Below are 19498 nucleotides of genomic sequence, written 5' to 3'. Positions count from 1 at the left end.
TTACATCTATCTGTCAAATTCATAAAACCTAACACCTATTTTGGCATATAGTAATATACCATCTAGCACCACCATAACGCAAGTTGAACTGTCTTTTCAGCTGATAGCTTAGCTCTTTCAACTCATAGCTTCGACACTCACCAAGTGTCAACAATGGAATAGAAGTCTTCTTTTTCATGAATTAAGGCACCTGTTGGCAACCATCGACATGCTTGAGTGAACATACATGGAGGCATACTTTTATTACGTTATCACCTCCCGCATATTTGTGCCACTACGCTTTTAGAACTGAAAATCGATTAATTTAAAATGTATTTTTGTGTGCTTTCTACAAACAATTGCTATTTTCAGCGTTGCTCCCAGGAGTTACTTCCTTTTACTGAATGTTGCCATCTTAAAACACTGCCAGCTTACCTTTAAATATGTGTTCAATAGTATCATTTTTGCTTTATTGCTTATTTTTGTAGAGCAATTTTCAGTTTGCTGATCAATTATAATCATCTGTACAAATTTACTGATATTTTATTTACACTAGTTATGTACAACTTTTACAGGTTATGTCATAAGATCTAGTCGGTATTTTCATATTTTATATCGATATATTTCTGTATGTGTGTAAAATGATCGTGACGATATATATATTCTAATAAACTATGAAGCAAAAACTTGATCACATAGATTCAGATCATTACATAGAGGTAAACTTGCATAGATCTAATAGACCTAAAATTTAGTAATTAAGTATAAAATGAGATTTGAATGATCTAAAACTAGTAAGTATAACAGAAATAAAAACTTTTAGCAATAAGAAAACTAGCCATTGCATAGAGAAGATGACTCCAACAAAGCAAAAACATTCAAGGAAGAAAATATAAACAATGTTTTCAAACAATTATAAAAAAATTGGTATGAACTTTGCTTCCATAGGACTTCTCTCATTCCCCTTTTTCTACAAATATATAAATATAACAATTCTAGTATTAGAGAGATTAGGTGGCATGTTACAGAATAAAGACAATTCTATGTTATCACTGTGATATAGATTTAAATTAACCACAAAGCAACAGGCTACTTTTAACAAAAATAGGCCCTTTTTTGTTTACATTTTATTAATATCTCCCAAGCATTTGGATGGCTCCCAGGAGAGAATCAAATAAAATTGATAGCTTAAGCCTTCTCTCATAAAAACAGAAATCGATTGGTTTAACTTGCTCTACACTACACGTTATGTAATGAACAACTGGATGTTGATAAAAGTGAAAAAAGCTTTAATTACGTGAACCTCTGTCCAAAACTTTACTGAAAGTAAAACAAATAATATTCATCTGCCTCAATGTTGAACGCAGAAAGAGTCAACTAACACAAGTTGACAATCTGTATATAGGCCTATACCCTACAGAATGATGTTATTCGATGGAGTTAAAACTTTCAAAAACCGTGGGCAGACAATTCCGCGAATGGTTACAATTCGCGAATAATTAGAGTTGTTGGTTTCTTAAGGGAGAATAACTACTACTTAAAATTAAAAACTAGTCGCCAGGCGCAGTCAGTAAAACATAGCTGAGTTTCAAACTAATTCGTAAACATCGAGGGGTTACAGTTGCGCCCATTGCCAATACATCACAATTCTTTACCAAATATTTAAAGTTTTCACAAGTTCTTCAAAATTCAGCATGGCATCGGCATTTCAAAGTTTTCGAATGTAAGATCACCTCCAACAACTTTTAATACTGAAGTCGATAACATTGACAATAATTTATCTCGAACCTAAAATTTGACGATTTGTGTAGTGATCATATATATGATCATATATATATATATATATATATATATATATATATATATATATATATATATATATATATATATATATATATATATATATATATATATATACTAGGTGAGCCTCTTGGCATTGCCGGGGTATTAGATATCAGCTTACAAACAATGAGAAGTGATGAGATTTGCTTACCACTTGCTGGCAGGCAACTCTCCAGCAAGTGGCAGGCTATTGCCAAGTGACCTGATAGATTGCGATTGAAAAATTGCATTAAGCTGCTAGGCTTCTAATGACGGTACTTCATGACATTGCGTCAGCATTGTTGTCCAGCTGCAGTTATTCTAATAATAGCTATAGCCGGAACGCAGACAGACATGTGACACACAGACATACTTTGAGAAATATATATATATACATATATATAGTCTAATCTCTACTGATGTCATACGGTATGCTGTTAGATGAGTTTTTTTTAAATACAGCAGCACAGGTTTCCTGACATCTTAGCAAGGATTTGTTCCCTGCCACTCTATACTCCAGTGATGAATCCAAATAAGGGCGCAACAGTAAACCCTACAGAGTTGAGTAAATACTGCCAATGCTTGCATTGTTTGTGCTCTCTGATCAGTTGCACCAATGCGACAGCATTATGCTGAGCTTACTGTTTTACAGGGTGCGCATACTGTTTTACAGGGTGCGCATTCTGGACTGATGTTAGTGAGGCTCTTTGGCTCATTCACTGCAGATTTTTCTTCCGCTTATTCTCACAAAATAAACTTTTGGTGACAAATTTTCGGCTCACGTAAGCTCAGTATTTCGGCTGTAAAATGTAGAGTTTTTGTTATGGAGCTTCAATCTAAAGTTCTTTGAAGTCAGCAGAAAACTCTGCAAACAATCAATGCATTTCAAGCATAACAGCCATGCTTAATATTTCAAGTTTAGTAAAACCGGCTGCAAGCGAAAGACGTTACCGTTTTCACAGTTTGACCAAAATTATCTGAGGCCCAACGTTGAAGAATGTGACCAGCATGAGCCGCAGAAATACGCTTAGACTGCTGTTCACAATTTTTCCCTTCACCCATCCTAAACAGGAAATTAAAAGATTTTTAGGCCATGATATTATGCTGTGCATTCCGATTGAGAGAAAAACTAAATGCTTTATTTTGCTTTGGCAAATCGATAACACAATACCTTAAATTTATTGTGAAAAAGTTTTGGGTGGATCCGTTAATTATAGGATCTGTGATGACTGTTTTGGTATAGGTACCAAGGCGAGCGGCTATAATGGCTTACTATGAGCCAAAAAGATGAGCATTTGAAATGCTTTCTGTAGACAGAGATAAAAGCCTCAATGCAAACTTCATGACATCTCCACTAGGGTTTGTCTCCCCGTGCCACTCTAGAATCTAGTCGCAAGTCCAAATAAACATCTTATAATTGCTATTAAAGTAGTTTATATGAAATTATACCAGTTCGGTGTAATAATTCACTTGCATGACAAACAGACTCAATTATTAATATTATATTTGTTAAAACAAATAACGGCGGGCATTGTACATACATGTAGATACATTGTACATACATGTAGATACATTGTACATACATGTAGATGGTGATGAGCAAATAATAAGTTTACAAACTCATCAGACATGCTCCACAGTTTGGTAGTTGTGGAACTACTTTGGTTTCCATTAAGACAATAGACTAAAATTAATAAAATTTCATTTCCAGCAACCTGCTTATTCAGAAGCTTACTGACGGTTACCTCATCAAAGAGGTAACAACTCCTAAAAAGGATCTCTTGGAGGCATGGATTAGTTGTGACCGTAATACTAGGAACTAAAGAACATTAACCAAAGAAACTGCAGCAAGGGCCATACAAGTAAAGCTGCTTGTTTCACACAATAATTAGAGTCGATTATTAAACCAACTTTGTTGCACCTGCTGACACTTGTTGCACCTGCAAATACCGTTGACACGAACAGACTTGTAAATGTAAGATACAACTTTATAAATGTTACAAATTAATCTTGAAAAATCAAGGTTGGACAAAAGCAATTCTTTCGTTCCTATTAGGCAAGTTTATTTTATTAAAAAGGTCAAAGGTTTTACCACAAGATAAATTATAATAGAAGAGTATTTGTGTTACATAAATACAATTTGTTCGCTAGTTTTACACAACTAGCAGTTCGCCTGACACTGCGCAAGATTTCATTTATTTTCAATCAGATAACTTCAAGACTATCCTAATCTATTTAGGACGGTTTCGGAGCAGCAGCTGCTGTCGAGGTTGGAGTAGTCTGTGAGTCATTGGGCTGCTGTTTTCTTTGAATTGTAACAATTTTTCATGTAAGTTAGCCTCTCCCTGCTCACTGCCTGCCAACTGGGCTCGGCGCCTCTTTTAGCCAAGCTATTGTGACATGGAACCTTCATCAATAATGTTTATGGCTATTTTCGCAATTGTCTTACTCATTGATATTACAGAAAATTTCATTCAAAGCAAGCATGTAGATTTTCAACGCAAATTGATACACTAATTTCACGTCAACAATCCATGAATGTATTTATCGAGGGCAATTGTCCTTACTGCAGCATATGGGGGTTTAGGAGGCTGGTTCTCGGGAACTTGACCGAGTTTTGAAACCAAATCTTTTCGACGACCCGACAGAACGCGCAGAGTGCGCGCGCAGACGCACAATGACAAAGTTAGATTTATTAATACAGATGAAAAATCAGACCTTGTAATACCCGAGAATACAAACAGGAGCACCATTAAGGATACCCTGGAAAGGAACCCTTACCAAGCTCATCTTCCTCCTCATGCTGATCTATACCATTAGAAGTAATCTCTCTCTGCCAAGACTTGGCCTCTTCCTTCTTTAGACGTAGGATGACTTTACCATTTTTATACTAACAATGACATTGATATAGATTTTAGAATCACATATTTTCAACAAATCAAATATTAATAAGAACTAGGTCATGATTTTACTTTAAAGATTACATAATGGCAGGCAGAGAAGATTGTAGAATGGCAAGAAAAGGTGCAATGGTTGGACATAAATAAACCAGAAACTAGCTAAGTAGAAGTAATTTTAATGTTGCAAGCCATTGAATGCTGTTAACTTGATTTGAAAGTAAATTTACACCAATGATGTGATGCGAATGAAGATAACATCAATATAAAGCTAAGACTTCAAGCTTCAATTTGATGCCATTTTCCAATTTGATAAATATTTGTCTTTGTAGACCTGCCCAGTCCAGAGATATAATAGTTTGAATGATATCATTTTTTAGAGTGCGATTATGATGTCTATAACTGCACTTTGGCAAAAAAACTGACATAATAAAGATGCGTAACTTGAACGCAATACCCGATATCAATAATGATAGAGACACAGCAGCGCAACAGATCACCTCAAACATCAAAAACAATTTCAAATTATAGAAAAATTAGAAAGATATCGATGCTTTCTAAAATTTGGTGTAAAGTTCATCTTTAAATGAAATTACTATGACAAAACTGTAGAGGAAGTCTTATGCAACTATGGAACATGCACTCTCATTATTTCATCACTTCCCTATCATTCTGATTACCCCACCCCCCTTAATCTTCCCTCTCCGCCTGTCATTCTGATTACCCCCCCCCCTTAATCTTCCCTCTCCGCCTATCATTCTGATTACCCCCTTCCTTTAATCTTCCCTCTCTGCCTATCATTCTGATTACCCCCCCTTTAATCTTCCCTCTCTGACAATCATTCTGATTACCCCCCCCCCTTTAATCTTCCCTCTCTGCCAATCATTCTGATTACCCCCCTCCTTTAATCTTCCCTCTCTGCCAATCATTCTGATTACCCCCCCCCCCCTTAATCTTCCCTCTCTGCCAATCATTCTGATTATCCCCCCTTAATCTTCCCTCTCTGCCAATCATTCTGATTACCCCCCTCCCTCTAATCTTCCCTCCCTGCCTATCATTCTGATTATCCCCCTCCCTTAATTTTTTCTCTGCGCTTAACTACTCGTGAATATGAACCATGGTTCTGTGATGAATTCAGCGGGTGTCAGCATTAATAAAAAGCAACATCCAGGGTCTGATCTCAAAGTATACCGACACCAAAACTTATAGATAAGGACTGTCTTACAATACATAAGTTATTTGCACATAGAGGGGCTAATAATGCAAATACAGTAGTCCCTTCTACCTCGCAGAGGTTACATTCCAGCCTCATCAGCAAAATCAAAATTTCTATAAAACAGAAACTAAATTTTTGTCAAGATGGAGCCACAATTTTAACACTTCAAAGCACTCAAACTACGGTTTAAACTTCCTCCATCACTATAGATGTAAACACATGTACCTTTCCTTCTACTTGCCACATACTTGTATACTACATGACACATACTTTTATAGTACATATACAATACTGAGATGCCTAAGGGCTTAATGAGAATTTGACGGCAAAGCATGCCTGGAGCGAGAATCAAAAGTGAGGGGTAAATATTATTGAGCCAATCGGTGTCAGGACTGCAAACCGATAGAATGTGCTTGGTGATGATTTTTTATAGATCAAGGATAAGGGGGTCAATAACATTCATTAGTTGAAAAGCTGTCTTGTCGAATTACTCTTGAAAAAGACTCGTTGCTAGGTCGTCTCTAGTAGAGTTGCTCATTAAGAAATGTGTTAAAAATGACCTTGGGGTCTGTTGTATACACCCTGAAACTTTATTGTAGAAATATATGATTTAGAAGAGGAGAATCTCCCAAACTCTCATTGTACAAAATCGACATAGTTGAAAGCTGGGAGTGTATTTAAAAGTATACAGAGAATAATATGCAGAAGTGTATAAAGAATGATAGAGAGAATGGTATATGGAAATATTTATAGTATGATATAATGAATTCTGTACAGAAGTACACACATCATGATATAGAGAACAGTAAATAGAACTAAATACAGAATGACATATAAAGTGACATACAGAATGATATACAGAATGATATACAGAATGACATAAAAATGATATACAACGTGATATACAGAATGACACATACAATGATATACAGTAGGCCTATGATACCCATTTTAAGATAAATGACTTGTAAACTGAAGTATGTATTATATATATATATATTACTTTATTGTAATATATCATTATGAACCAGTCAATACACCCTACTATAGTCTTATAACATACAACATGGTATAATATAACCCCGATAAGCATAGTTATGCAGTATTGTTCAGCATATAGTAGCTTTAGTGTTATAAGGCTGGTGTTACTTTAGCACACTGGACGCTATACCTGCTATCCAGTGAGATTTAGTAGGAAATGAAACAGTATAAAACAGATCAGAAGTACAACATACATAAAAAAAGGTAAGTTAGTGGCCACTCAAAAGAAAACAGTTTGTTATTCTATAAACCAGAATTATCTATACAACGTATATCATTATGACCTATGACCTTATAAATTATTTTGAGCATGGAAATCTGCCATTACCTTAACTTTGCTCTCGTCAGGGTCAATGTTAGCAGGTAATTTCTTTATCTCATATGAATACTTCTTCATCTTCTTCTTCGCGTTCTTACATTCTAGAGTCAGCACTACTGACCTGTCAAGGAACAGGTTACACATCCTTATACAGATTCCTGCATAGCCTCCCTAGGTTTTGAATGTACATGTATGTGATATGATAGCACAAAGCTACATAATGATTCAACTCGATACACTGAGGATGTTAGACTTTGAAACAGTCGGGTCTACACTATCCCGGCCCATTTAACACATCATAGGACCAATTTTGGGGAGCATTTCAAAATGAACCAAACGCTATATATTTTTCACAAGCTGACACAGACTAAACTGTAGCAAAAATCTAGATGGGTATTCCAAGGGTGCAAAACCTTTTTATTCATTAGCACATAATGGGGAAAAAATTTTTTACAGTTCAACATATCTCAAGACAGTTGCACTTTCATGCCATAAGAATTTTGAGATATCTCATGCTTAGTCCAATATTTTGAAAACACGGCCTCTGAATTATCTTGGGTTAGAATGTTAAAGGGTTAAAAGACCAAGTTGATGTCATGAGGCTTCCTCCTCATTAATTTCTAAACTATAATTAGCCTAATGACATTTTTAGGAATTACGGCACATTCAGATACCTATTATATGTACCCTATGGGGTGCACATGACAAAAGAATACAAAATATAATGTCGCATGAGGTACGCGTTAAGCGTTCATTCAGTTTTAGGTATAACCATAAACTTGGAGTTATCTTCTACATGCTGCTTTCATCGATATTTGATTGACACAGTAATCAGTCTCTCGCTGACTAGTGGTCAAATAAAACAATTTTAGTACACGACGAAAACATTTGTTATAAAGTAATCATTCGATAAGGAGAGGCTCAAAATTAAAATATCTATAGTTCTTGGGTCATGAATTCACTGATGCATTGCCATAAATGTGCTTATCTACTGCTAAAGAACCCTGGGTTGATTTAGTTATCATCTACGCCAATCAATACAAAACTACTGTATTTCTCTCAAAATTATGAGGGTAGCTTATGCGATAAGCATTTGAATGCCTTAAGTACACCCCTTACCGTACTCTCCCTGTACCCTTACCCCATATCCTTACCCCGTACCCTTACCCCGTACCCTTACCTGATGCACTGACTGAGCATGCAGACATCTAGTACATGAAGACATACATTCAGCAGACATCTAGTACGTGAAGACATACATTCAGCAGACATCTAGTACATGAAGACATATATTCAGCAGACATCTAGTAGTCGAGGACATATATTCAGCAGACATCTAGTACTTGAGGAAATACATTCAGCAGACATCTAGTACTTGAGGACATACCTTCAGCAGACATCTAGTACTTGAGGACATACATTCAGCCAGTCATCTAGTACTTGAGGAAATACATTCAGCAGACATCTAGTACTTTAGGACATACATTCAGCAGACATCTAGTACTTGAGGACATACATTCAGCAGACATCTAGTACTTGAGGACATACATTCAGCAGACATCTAGTACTTGAGGACATACATTCAGCAGACATCTAATACTTGAGGACATACATTCAGCAGACATCTAGTACATGAGGACATACATTCAGCAGACATCTAGTACATGAAGACATATATTCAGCAGACAACTAGTACATGAGGAAATACATTCAGCAGACATCTAGTACATGAGGACATACATTCAGTAGACATCTAGTACATGATGACATACATTCAGTAGACATGTAGTACATCAGGACATACATTCAGCAGACATCTAGTACATGAAGACATACATTCAGCAGACATCTAGTACATCAGGACATATATTCAGCAGACATCTAGTACATCAGGACATACATTCAGCAGACATCTAGTACATCAGGACATATATTCAGCAGACATCTAGTACTTGAGAACATACATTCGGCAGACATCTAGTACTTGATGACATACATTCAGTAGACATCTAGTACATGAAGACATATATTCAGCAGACATCTAGTACTCGAGGACATACATTCAGCAGACATCTAGTACTTGAGGAAATACATTCAGCAAACATCTAGTACTTGAGGACATACATTCAGCAGACATCTAGTACTTGAGGACATACATTCAGCAGACATCTAGCGCATGATGACATACATTCAGTAGACATCTAGTACTTGAGGACATACATTCAGCAGAAATCTAGTACATGAGGACATACATTCAGCAGACATCTAGTACATGAGGACATACATTCAGCAGACATCTAGTACATGAAGACATATATTCAGCAGACAACTAGTACATGAGGAAATACATTCAGCAGACATCTAGCGCATGATGACATACATTCAGTAGACATCTAGTACTTGAGGACATACATTCAGCAGACATCTAGTACTTGAGGACATACATTCAGCAGACATCTAGTACATGAAGACATATATTCAGCAGACATCTAGTACATCAGGACATACATTCAGCAGACATCTAGTACATCAGGACATATATTCAGCAGACATCTAGTACTTGAGAACATACATTCGGCAGACATCTAGTACTTGATGACATACATTCAGCAGACATCTAGTACATCAGGACATATATTCAGCAGACATCTAGTACATCAGGACATACATTCAGCAGACATCTAGTACATCAGGACATATATTCAGCAGACATCTAGTACTTGAGAACATACATTCGGCGGACATCTAGTACTTGATGACATATATTCAGCAGACATCTAGTACTCGAGGACATACATTCAGCAGACATCTAGTACTTGAGGAAATACATTCAGCAGACATCTAGTACTTGAGGACATACATTCAGCAGACATCTAGTACTTGAGGACATACATTCAGCAGACATCTAGTACATGAGGACATACATTCAGCAGACATCTAGCGCATGATGACATACATTCAGTAGACATCTAGTACTTGAGGACATACATTCAGCAGAAATCTAGTACATGAAGACATACATTCAGCAGACATCTAGTACATGATGACATACATTCAGTAGACATCTAGTACTTGAGGACATACATTCAGCAGACATCTAGTACTTGAGGACATACATTCAGCAGACATCTAGTACATGAAGACATACATTCAGCAGACATCTAGTACTTGAGGACATACATTCAGCAGACATCTAGCGCATGATGACATACATTCAATAGACATCTAGTACTTGAGGACATACATTCAGCAGAAATCTAGTACATGAGGACATACATTCAGCAGACATCTAGTACATGAGGACATACATTCAGCAGACATCTAGTACATGAAGACATATATTCAGCAGACAACTAGTACATGAGGAAATACATTCAGCAGACATCTAGTACATGAGGACATACATTCAGTAGACATCTAGTACATGATGACATACATTCAGTAGACATCTAGTATATGAAGACATACATTCAGCAGACATCTAGTACTTGAGGACATATATTCAGCAGACATCTAGTACATCAGGACATATATTCAGCAGACATCTAGTACTTGAGAACATACATTCGGCAGACATCTAGTACTTGATGACATACATTCAGTAGACATCTAGTACATGAAGACATATATTCAGCAGACATCTAGTACTCGAGGACATACATTCAGCAGACATCTAGTACTTGAGGAAATACATTCAGCAAACATCTAGTACTTGAGGACATACATTCAGCAGACATCTAGTACTTGAGGACATACATTCAGCAGACATCTAGTACATGAGGACATACATTCAGCAGACATTTAGCGCATGATGACATACATTCAGTAGACATCTAGTACATGAAGACATATATTCAGCAGACATCTAGTACTCGAGGACATACATTCAGCAGACATCTAGTACTTGAGGAAATACATTCAGCAGACATCTAGTACTTGAGGACATACATTCAGCAGACATCTAGCACTTGAGGACATACATTCAGCAGACATCTAGAACTTGAGGACATACATTCAGCAGACATCTAGTACTTGATGACATACATTCAGTAGACATCTAGTACATGAAGACATATATTCAGCAGACATCTAGTACTCGAGGACATACATTCAGCAGACATCTAGTACTTGAGGAAATACATTCAGCAGACATCTAGTACTTGAGGACATACATTCAGCAGACATCTAGTACTTGAGGACATACATTCAGCAGACATCTAGTACATGAGGACATACATTCAGCAGACATCTAGCGCATGATGACATACATTCAGTAGACATCTAGTACTTGAGGACATACATTCAGCAGAAATCTAGTACATCAGGACATACATTCAGCAGACATCTAGTACATGATGACATACATTCAGTAGACATCTAGTACTTGAGGACATACATTCAGCAGACATCTAGTACTTGAGGACATACATTCAGCAGACATCAAGTACATGAAGACATACATTCAGCAGATATCTAGTACATGAGGACATACATTCAACAGACATCTAGTACATGAGGACATACATTCAGCAGACATCTAGTACATGAAGACATACATTCAGCAGACATCTAGTACATGAGGACATACATTCAGCAAACATCTAGTACATGAAGACATACATTCAGCAGACATCTAGTACATGAAGACATATATTCAGCAGACATCTAGTACATGAAGACATACATTCAACAGACATTTAGTACATGATGACATACATTCAGCCAGTCATTAGCTTGTGTTTACTGCTAAGCAATGTCATATTATGCCAAACAAAATAATTGTGTACATTCTCAGCCTATCCAGTATTCTCACCCTATCTAGTACCAATGTGGCATCTGTTTAGTTTAAACAAACAACAAAGCTTAGGTTTGTTAAGCATGGCTCAATTGAAGGATGCAGTTAGAATAAAGAAAATGAATGCTTAGAATCATAAAAACCTTATTTTCCATAAAAATAACTTTTTATAAAGAAGCATCTCTTATCATTAGCAAAAAGTAAATAATTTTATTTTTACTAATGTCAAGTGATAAAGCGCTATCTTTCGTTTTTTCATGACATCATTCAATCGTTGTCGGCCATCTTTATAGACAACTTTTATCGTTAAAAACACGAAGCTTTTGCAATGATTTTTTGAAAACGATGCTTTTGTTTGCAATTATTTTATTGTAGTATTAAAACAACACCAAAAAATACTATTAAATAAAATAATAACGATCGTTTTCTACAAATATGGCAGCTTTTTCGTGAATGAGCACATGTGCAAACGGCTTGATGCCGTAAAAACGATGGATAGTTAGCGAACAAACTTTACACCATAAATAAGAAACATGTAAAAATTAGATTTAATGGATTCATGGGAAGTAGCAATACCTAAAACTAATTAATAAACCTCCTACCCACATGCAGGGCTTTTAGATACCTAACAACTATTATAGGGGCCAATACATGACTTCAATTTTAATGGGCAAACTGGTGATATTTTTCATTTAGCCAAGCCTGAAAATCCTTTACGGTTGCTTGAATCAGAGCAGTACTTCGCCCTGCCTACTAGGGCCAGGGTGTTGACACTGTGTTTTTAAGTACATGCAATTAGTAGCCTAAGCACCATAGTTGGTATAAACATGGTGAATTGTTCAAAGCACTTTTGCATCTACTTAACTAACTCTATTAACGTAGAAAACAATTTCTTTTCCATTCATGAAAGCCATCAAAATTGGAAAGTCATTACAAAAATGCTTATCTCACCTAGAACGATGAATATATATTGGATGCTGTAACTTTATTACTCGAAGTACGACGAGTGCAGGTAAGGTCAATGCCTGCATATATACATGTAGTTGTAGTTGGTCTCGAGATGGTAGAAACTGGTTAATGTGCTAGGAGAGTTGGTGGAGTGATTGTATGAACTGGTTACCATGCTACGAGAGTTGGTCTTGAGAAGGAAAGGAGAGATGCCAACTGCTATGCATATGTATACATGGAATATCATGAAGGAAGCATCAGCGTGCAGTCACTAAAGATTCCCCATTGACAAACATAAGTATCGTGAGCTGTTTGATTTTGACTCCATGCAATCAATTGATAACATGTGGTTCAAATCCATCCAAATCCAAAGCCTTTTGCCGATAGTCACTGCCAATGAAAATATTGCCTTTCGGAATTTTAATGGGCATTCGAACAGACATGACTAATTGCTCAGGTCAGCTAATATCTTTCAATCGCAACACCAGCCACAAATTCAGCTGTGCATCTAGCCATCAAATCTACCCGTTGATGAGATAAAAAGATGAAAGAGCTGACCAAGTTATAGGAATTGAAGAAGTTTCAACTCCAAGTACCACAGGTACTGGACAAAGAATGGGAGACTAATGCAAGTTTTCTGGTGTCAAACTTCCCTCAACCCATGATTGTAGCGTTTACCTTCATGACAGTATAAGACAAAATGTTTTTTTTTTGTTATAAATCTGACCAGCTTCTACCAAAAACAATCGTACAACAAGAATGACTAAAGAATACAACGTGGAACTATCAGTTGTACGCTGATTGTTTCTCTTTGGCTATATGAATGCAACCAGGCCTATCCTAAGTGAGCTAGGTACGTGAGTAACTGATCCGTGTAGTCTAGACGCCTGACCCAAACAACGGGCTGGGGTTTAACTCCCAAAAAGGCAACCGATGGTAACATGAATGACCTTTAACCTTAAATTACTCTCTATAGCTGGGTATGTCTCCCTTGCCACCTCCCTTCTCTTCAGACATGTCCAGATAACACCGCAGAGCCATTGTTTGTACAACAGTGCTCTAAAAAAACACTCACAGCTTCTGCAAGCGATAAGCTAAACAGACATCATACTCAATGTTTGAGGGATTGCTCACATACACAATTCATGTAACAAATATTAAATTGGAGTCATAAAAATTAGCTAGTGACTTATTTTACTCAAGTTATACATCGACATACGAGAACCCAAACATGTGAGAAAATCGAGATAGAAGTAAAATTTTGAGCAAGTTACTGTCTTGAGATACGAGAAACCTTTGAGATACGAGCACATGAGCCGGTTTACGGTGGCCACTAAATGGGCAAATTTACAAGAGAAGTTGCTTTCGAGAACAGCATCGCTTGGTATTTTTTCAGCAAATCAGTTTGAAACAGTTTTAAAAAAGATCGACTAAATTTATAATGAAATTGACGCAGGCACAGACGTTAATAAAACATGAAAACAAGTCAGAATTAAGTTTAACGTAAGATTGAAACTGAACTTTAATTTTGTGTTTAGTAAGCTACATTCATTTAGGTCAAATTTAATGTTTATTTTATGTTATGAAGCATTACAAAAATGTAGCTTACCAAACGTGTTGTCGTCAAGTCACTCTCGCACTGCCGTTAGCCACTAGATTTGTCTTGAAAGTAAAAACTCCATACACCACTGTACATAGTAATATTATATTTTGTTGCAGATCATGACCACTAAATACAATGTAGGCCTAATACTAAATACATAAATACCAAATACATGACCACTAAACAAATGTAGGTATTAGTTACTGTGTGACTGTAGGTAACAAATTACTTACACTCACAAAGTAAGTGTACCTACCTATAATTACCTATAATATACCTATAATACACCTATAACTATCTATAATATACTTATAACTACCTATAATATACCTATAATATACCTATAACTATCTATGGTATACCTATAATATACTTATAATATACCTATAACTACCTATAATATACCTATAATATACCTATAATATACCTAGGCCTATAATATACTTATAATATACCGATCATATACCTATAACTATCTATAATATATACCTATAACTACCTATAATATACCTATAATATACCTATAATATACCTAGGCCTATAATATACTTATAATATACCGATCATATACCTATAACTATCTATAATATATACCTATAACTACCTATAATATACCTATAAGATACCTATAATATACCTATAAGATACCTATAATATAATAATTACCTACCTTTGCAATTATTCGATTATGCAATTAAAAACACCGTAACATCGTTTTCCATCGTAACATCCATTTTATGTGGGTTTTTCAGTTTGTGAACGAATCAATTGGCATTTAGTTATTTTATATATATATATATATAAAATAGTAATTTGAGAACTGAAAAAATTAACATACAAGCTCAGTCCCAGAACGCATTAAGCTTGTATGCCGAGGTATGACTGTATTTGGGATACCATAGTGAGCAATAGTAAGCGCTCTTGAAAGTAAGCGCTAGTCTGTCGACTTTGATTCGATGTCGATGATAGATAACTATCTAAACATAAATAGTAAAGTAAAGATTAAAGTATATTCAAGGTGAAACAACACGAGCTAGGTCTAAGTCTCATTCTCACCTCAAAAATGAAAACTGTATCTCATCTATCGACAGGTATCGATATTGGATATCATGAAGATGAACATCTGATTGTTGATATTTTGTACCAGCAGGCTTTCTAACATACATGTATATTTATATTGAACCCTGAACATAGTGAGTTTCAATATGGATTATTGACCGACTTATCATTGGCTAGTGAACATTGTAAGGATCAGTCTTAGATATTGAGCTTGAATACTGGTTAGTGACCTACTTATCATTGAATATTAAACATTGTAAGGATCAGTTATGGATATTGGCTACTCGGTTTGGATATTCAGACCAGGATATTGCTACTGAGTATAAAATGATGTTGGTTTAGGAGATATTGTTATCTTAGTATTGTAATGGTTTGAGTTTTTCAGAGTTGTACCAAATATATATTAGTAAAAGTTTAAAATGAATCTCTTAGTGCCTCTTTATCAAAATCCATATTTGAAGAGGCAAAACAAACAGAGATATCTTTTGATTAACCAGCTTCCCTTGCTGCCAAACCGTGCATTGCTTGTACTTCGCCACTATTACCTCAAACTCGGTGCCTATGGCGTAATGAAGTTCCTTGCTCTAATGAAGAATATATTCTATAAAGCTGTACATAGCGTGAAAATATGTCGCAGTATTCTATTATGTTTGTGAACAAAAAGTAAATTGAATTTACAGATGCACAAAGCAAATGTGCACTAATGATATGATAGAAAAATAAATCAGTAAATCAGAAAAATGTATAAAAAATAGCTTCAAGAAAGCCTTTTTACCCGGAGTAACCATAAAACCGGGCGAAGACCTCATTAAATACTATTTAAAAAACTTAAAAACAAATACATTTCTTGTACATGCTGTCTTCTACCAAGCTACAGACACACTAGCAAGACCTGGTATGAATCTTAACAATCCATGTCCAACGTATATTGCTAACTTCAGAAGCCTGCTAACAGGATTAATTAAAATTTTTGATATTCCTCACGCGTGGCAATATAACAATTTAATTGGTTTTCATTTTAATAAAAACTAGCTCATCGACATTTGTAAATGTACTTTACTTCGCCATCGAGGGCAATTCTCAGATATATCCTTTAATTAAGCAAGATTAAGAGATATCTGTGAACAAGTTTGTTACAGAGGTTGAGAACTTGAAGTTGATCAAGACACCAGCAACATTCTGAAAAATACTTGATTTGAGTTCTATAGCAGTTGCAAAGATAACACCGCATTCCTAGGACTACCGCTGATACTGCAAACTACAATCACTAGGAAAAACAATATTACATTTGATTTTAATGCTGTGAAATTGTTTAAAAATAAATTTACTAGATCTATTTCTCAATAATTGGTAATATACAATCCTATTACTTATCAAATTTTTAATCATTAGCATAGCTTGATATAAAATCTATCATATTACTAATCAACAATGAAACTAAGTATTTATATTAGATTAATATTCATAATTATAAGATAATTATTAATATTAATATAATACAAGGTGAATATCCGGCGTTGCACAGGTAATAGAATAATTACTTAATGAATTTGAGTAACTTACCTGGAAAGCTAGATCTTTACTAAAATCTTTACCAAAACAATACCCACATTTTGGGTCAGCTTAAAGGTTGACTTGCAACAAAATTCACATTACAGTTATTTGGTATCAAAAGATTCACCATGCCTTACTCTGTTGTGTTGTAGGTGCAAAATATGTGGGAGTGTGATTACAAGCTCTTAAAAGCTCAAAAACGAAAAGCCGCCGTAGATTGGAATCTCTTTATTTCTCTGACGTAGCCATTACAGTTTGGTTATCGTCTTGTCACGTGATGTTCTCACGTGAATTGAAAGGCCAATAAAAAGCTCAATATAAAACTTATCGTAGCACTAGTTTATGACAAACACTTCGGGTTTTACCGAAGACCCCGTATCAAATATAGATGCTCGCTACTTTACAGTTTTGTTTTGGCATTACTCAATCGTCAAGTCGTAATCTGATCACGTGACCAAATACTTCGCAAATAATTTTCGTAGCACTTTTCGATTATCACAGGTGACCAACAGGCTCGTCATGATTATCAGACAATGATATGTACTCCTTCGAGCTAAAGTTAAAAAGTTTAACGATTTTTTAGGCACAACAGTCAGCAGCGCTAGTTATTAACCTCAAGCAAGCGCATCAAGCGTGAGTATCTTAACCAATGTAATGACTATTTGCCCGATGGATCCATTGCAATCCGTGTAGCTTTATGGTTAAGTTCGACGCCTCTAGATCTAGAGGTCCCGAGATCAAATCCCGTGCCATGTAAATTTTGCTTGCGCGCATGCTTAATTGTTTGTGCTTTCTTTAAATCTAGGGTTTAACAAAAGAACAAACGCTGAGAATAATATATCTATAATATCATTCATATTAGAGTATTATATTAAACAACACATTATTTTTATTTGCTCTGCAATACAGCTACCTATTGTTACTATAGAGGAGACATTTTAACACACTAGTGATTGCTGTTAATAAAGTTTCTATTGAGTACCTCTGTGAAAATTTGCAGTCAAACACACCAGCCTCTGGTCTCTTAACTAGTTTGCCACCAATAAATTTTGTTGAAACTTTCAGATCTGGGAAGACACACGTCACTTCGCACCATCCTTCGGGAGTTTCATCATTGGGAGAGACTAAAATAAAAATATTATAGAAAGGTATATTGGTGGAACTAGAGCCTATTGACTTGGAGCACCTGACCTGTGAGCAACAAACTGGGTTTCGATTCCCAGAAAACGGCCACCAGTTGTGGCAGAAATGGAATCCAAACTTAAATTACTCCTTTCGCCAAATTAACCATGCATATTAGTCCATTAGTATCCAGCACTAAAACTGTTTATGAGAAAAGAATCGCATACTAGCCAAAAAGATACAGCAGCTGTTTTATGGGCAATAACAAATCCCAAGGATAAAAATCACCATCATCTGTCTTTCAATGTACTTACAATAGAAACTTTCTAGCAATAAATATATTGAGCTCAGAAGAGCACAAGGTCTGCTTAAAACCAAAACATTATAAAAGTTATGTCAAATAGTAATAGGCCTAAAGCAGGAAGATGATAGATCAATAAAAGACTTTGCAAGATTGCCACAGTAAACCCATAACAATTTGAAGTTGTTGTTTTTGTTTTGTACTGTTATAGCATTATTATTCTAAAATTTTGGTAAAATTGCAGTGAAATGTAGGCTAGCTAAAAGTTTTGTGACTTACCAAACTGAAAATTAGACAAGATTGTGACAACACAAATAGTGGAAATATTAAAGTCTCTGCAGTGATGTTGCACGATATTTGCATATCTAAACATGAGCAGTAAGCAGTATTTATGCCAATAAAACCAGGTTAGGTTTTTACAAACAGATTGTCTAAAAACTCTGTTTTATAGCATCTAAATATAAAATCAATTAATAATATACGGTAACCTTATTTGTATTATTATAATTTATTACCTCCGAGAGGTCCCAGATTTTCATCTTCTGTTCCTGACATTTATACACGTCGTGTTTACTAATACAGGGAATTTATTTAATCTTTTGATACTGCATTAGCAAACTGTTATTACTTTTAAACATACGCAAAGATCGCCAATGACTATTTTGGGTCATTGGGTAACGCGCTAAGATCTCCATTTGAGATCCATTTTATTATCCCATAGAAATATATACAATTGTACTACTGGTAGGCGAAGATATCGTAGATAAGTTTTGAAAAAATGCCGAGTTTCTACGACAGGCTCTGGAGTACAGAAATTCATTTTGACGAGACGTTCTCTATTTT

The 19498-nt window shown here is 35.5% G+C and overlaps 1 protein-coding gene across 1 annotated transcript; it reads right to left on the bottom strand.

Annotated features, from left to right (window-relative positions):
* Nucleotides 1-583: 583 nt before the first annotated feature.
* Nucleotides 584-19337, bottom strand: LOC137399995 (uncharacterized). The gene is made up of 5 exons (XM_068086285.1): nt 19171-19337; nt 18215-18356; nt 7283-7394; nt 4582-4690; nt 584-949 (listed from the first exon to the last, which is right to left on the bottom strand). Exons 1-5 carry the CDS (start codon nt 19208-19210, stop codon nt 936-938), a joined length of 417 nt encoding a protein of 138 aa, XP_067942386.1. The 5' UTR covers nt 19211-19337; the 3' UTR covers nt 584-935.
* Nucleotides 19338-19498: the final 161 nt, after the last annotated feature.

The sequence above is a fragment of the Watersipora subatra genome, chromosome 7 (assembly GCF_963576615.1).
Source record: "Watersipora subatra chromosome 7, tzWatSuba1.1, whole genome shotgun sequence".
Lineage (NCBI taxonomy): Eukaryota > Metazoa > Bryozoa > Gymnolaemata > Cheilostomatida > Watersiporidae > Watersipora > Watersipora subatra.
The sequence above is the reverse complement of the archived record's forward strand: the minus strand, read 5'-3'. Positions and strand labels throughout refer to the sequence as shown.

Bases quoted from the DNA above. Each gene is read 5' to 3' on its own strand.
- LOC137399995 (XM_068086285.1), bottom strand. From the start codon at position 19,210: ATGTCAGGAACAGAAGATGAAAATCTGGGACCTCTCGGAG. The intron at 18,357-19,170 runs GTAATAAATTAT...TTTTTATTTTAG, and splicing joins AAATCTGGGACCTCTCGGAG to TCTCTCCCAATGATGAAACT. The intron at 7,395-18,214 runs GTACTCAATAGA...GTTCCTTGACAG, and splicing joins GACTGCAAATTTTCACAGAG to GTCAGTAGTGCTGACTCTAG.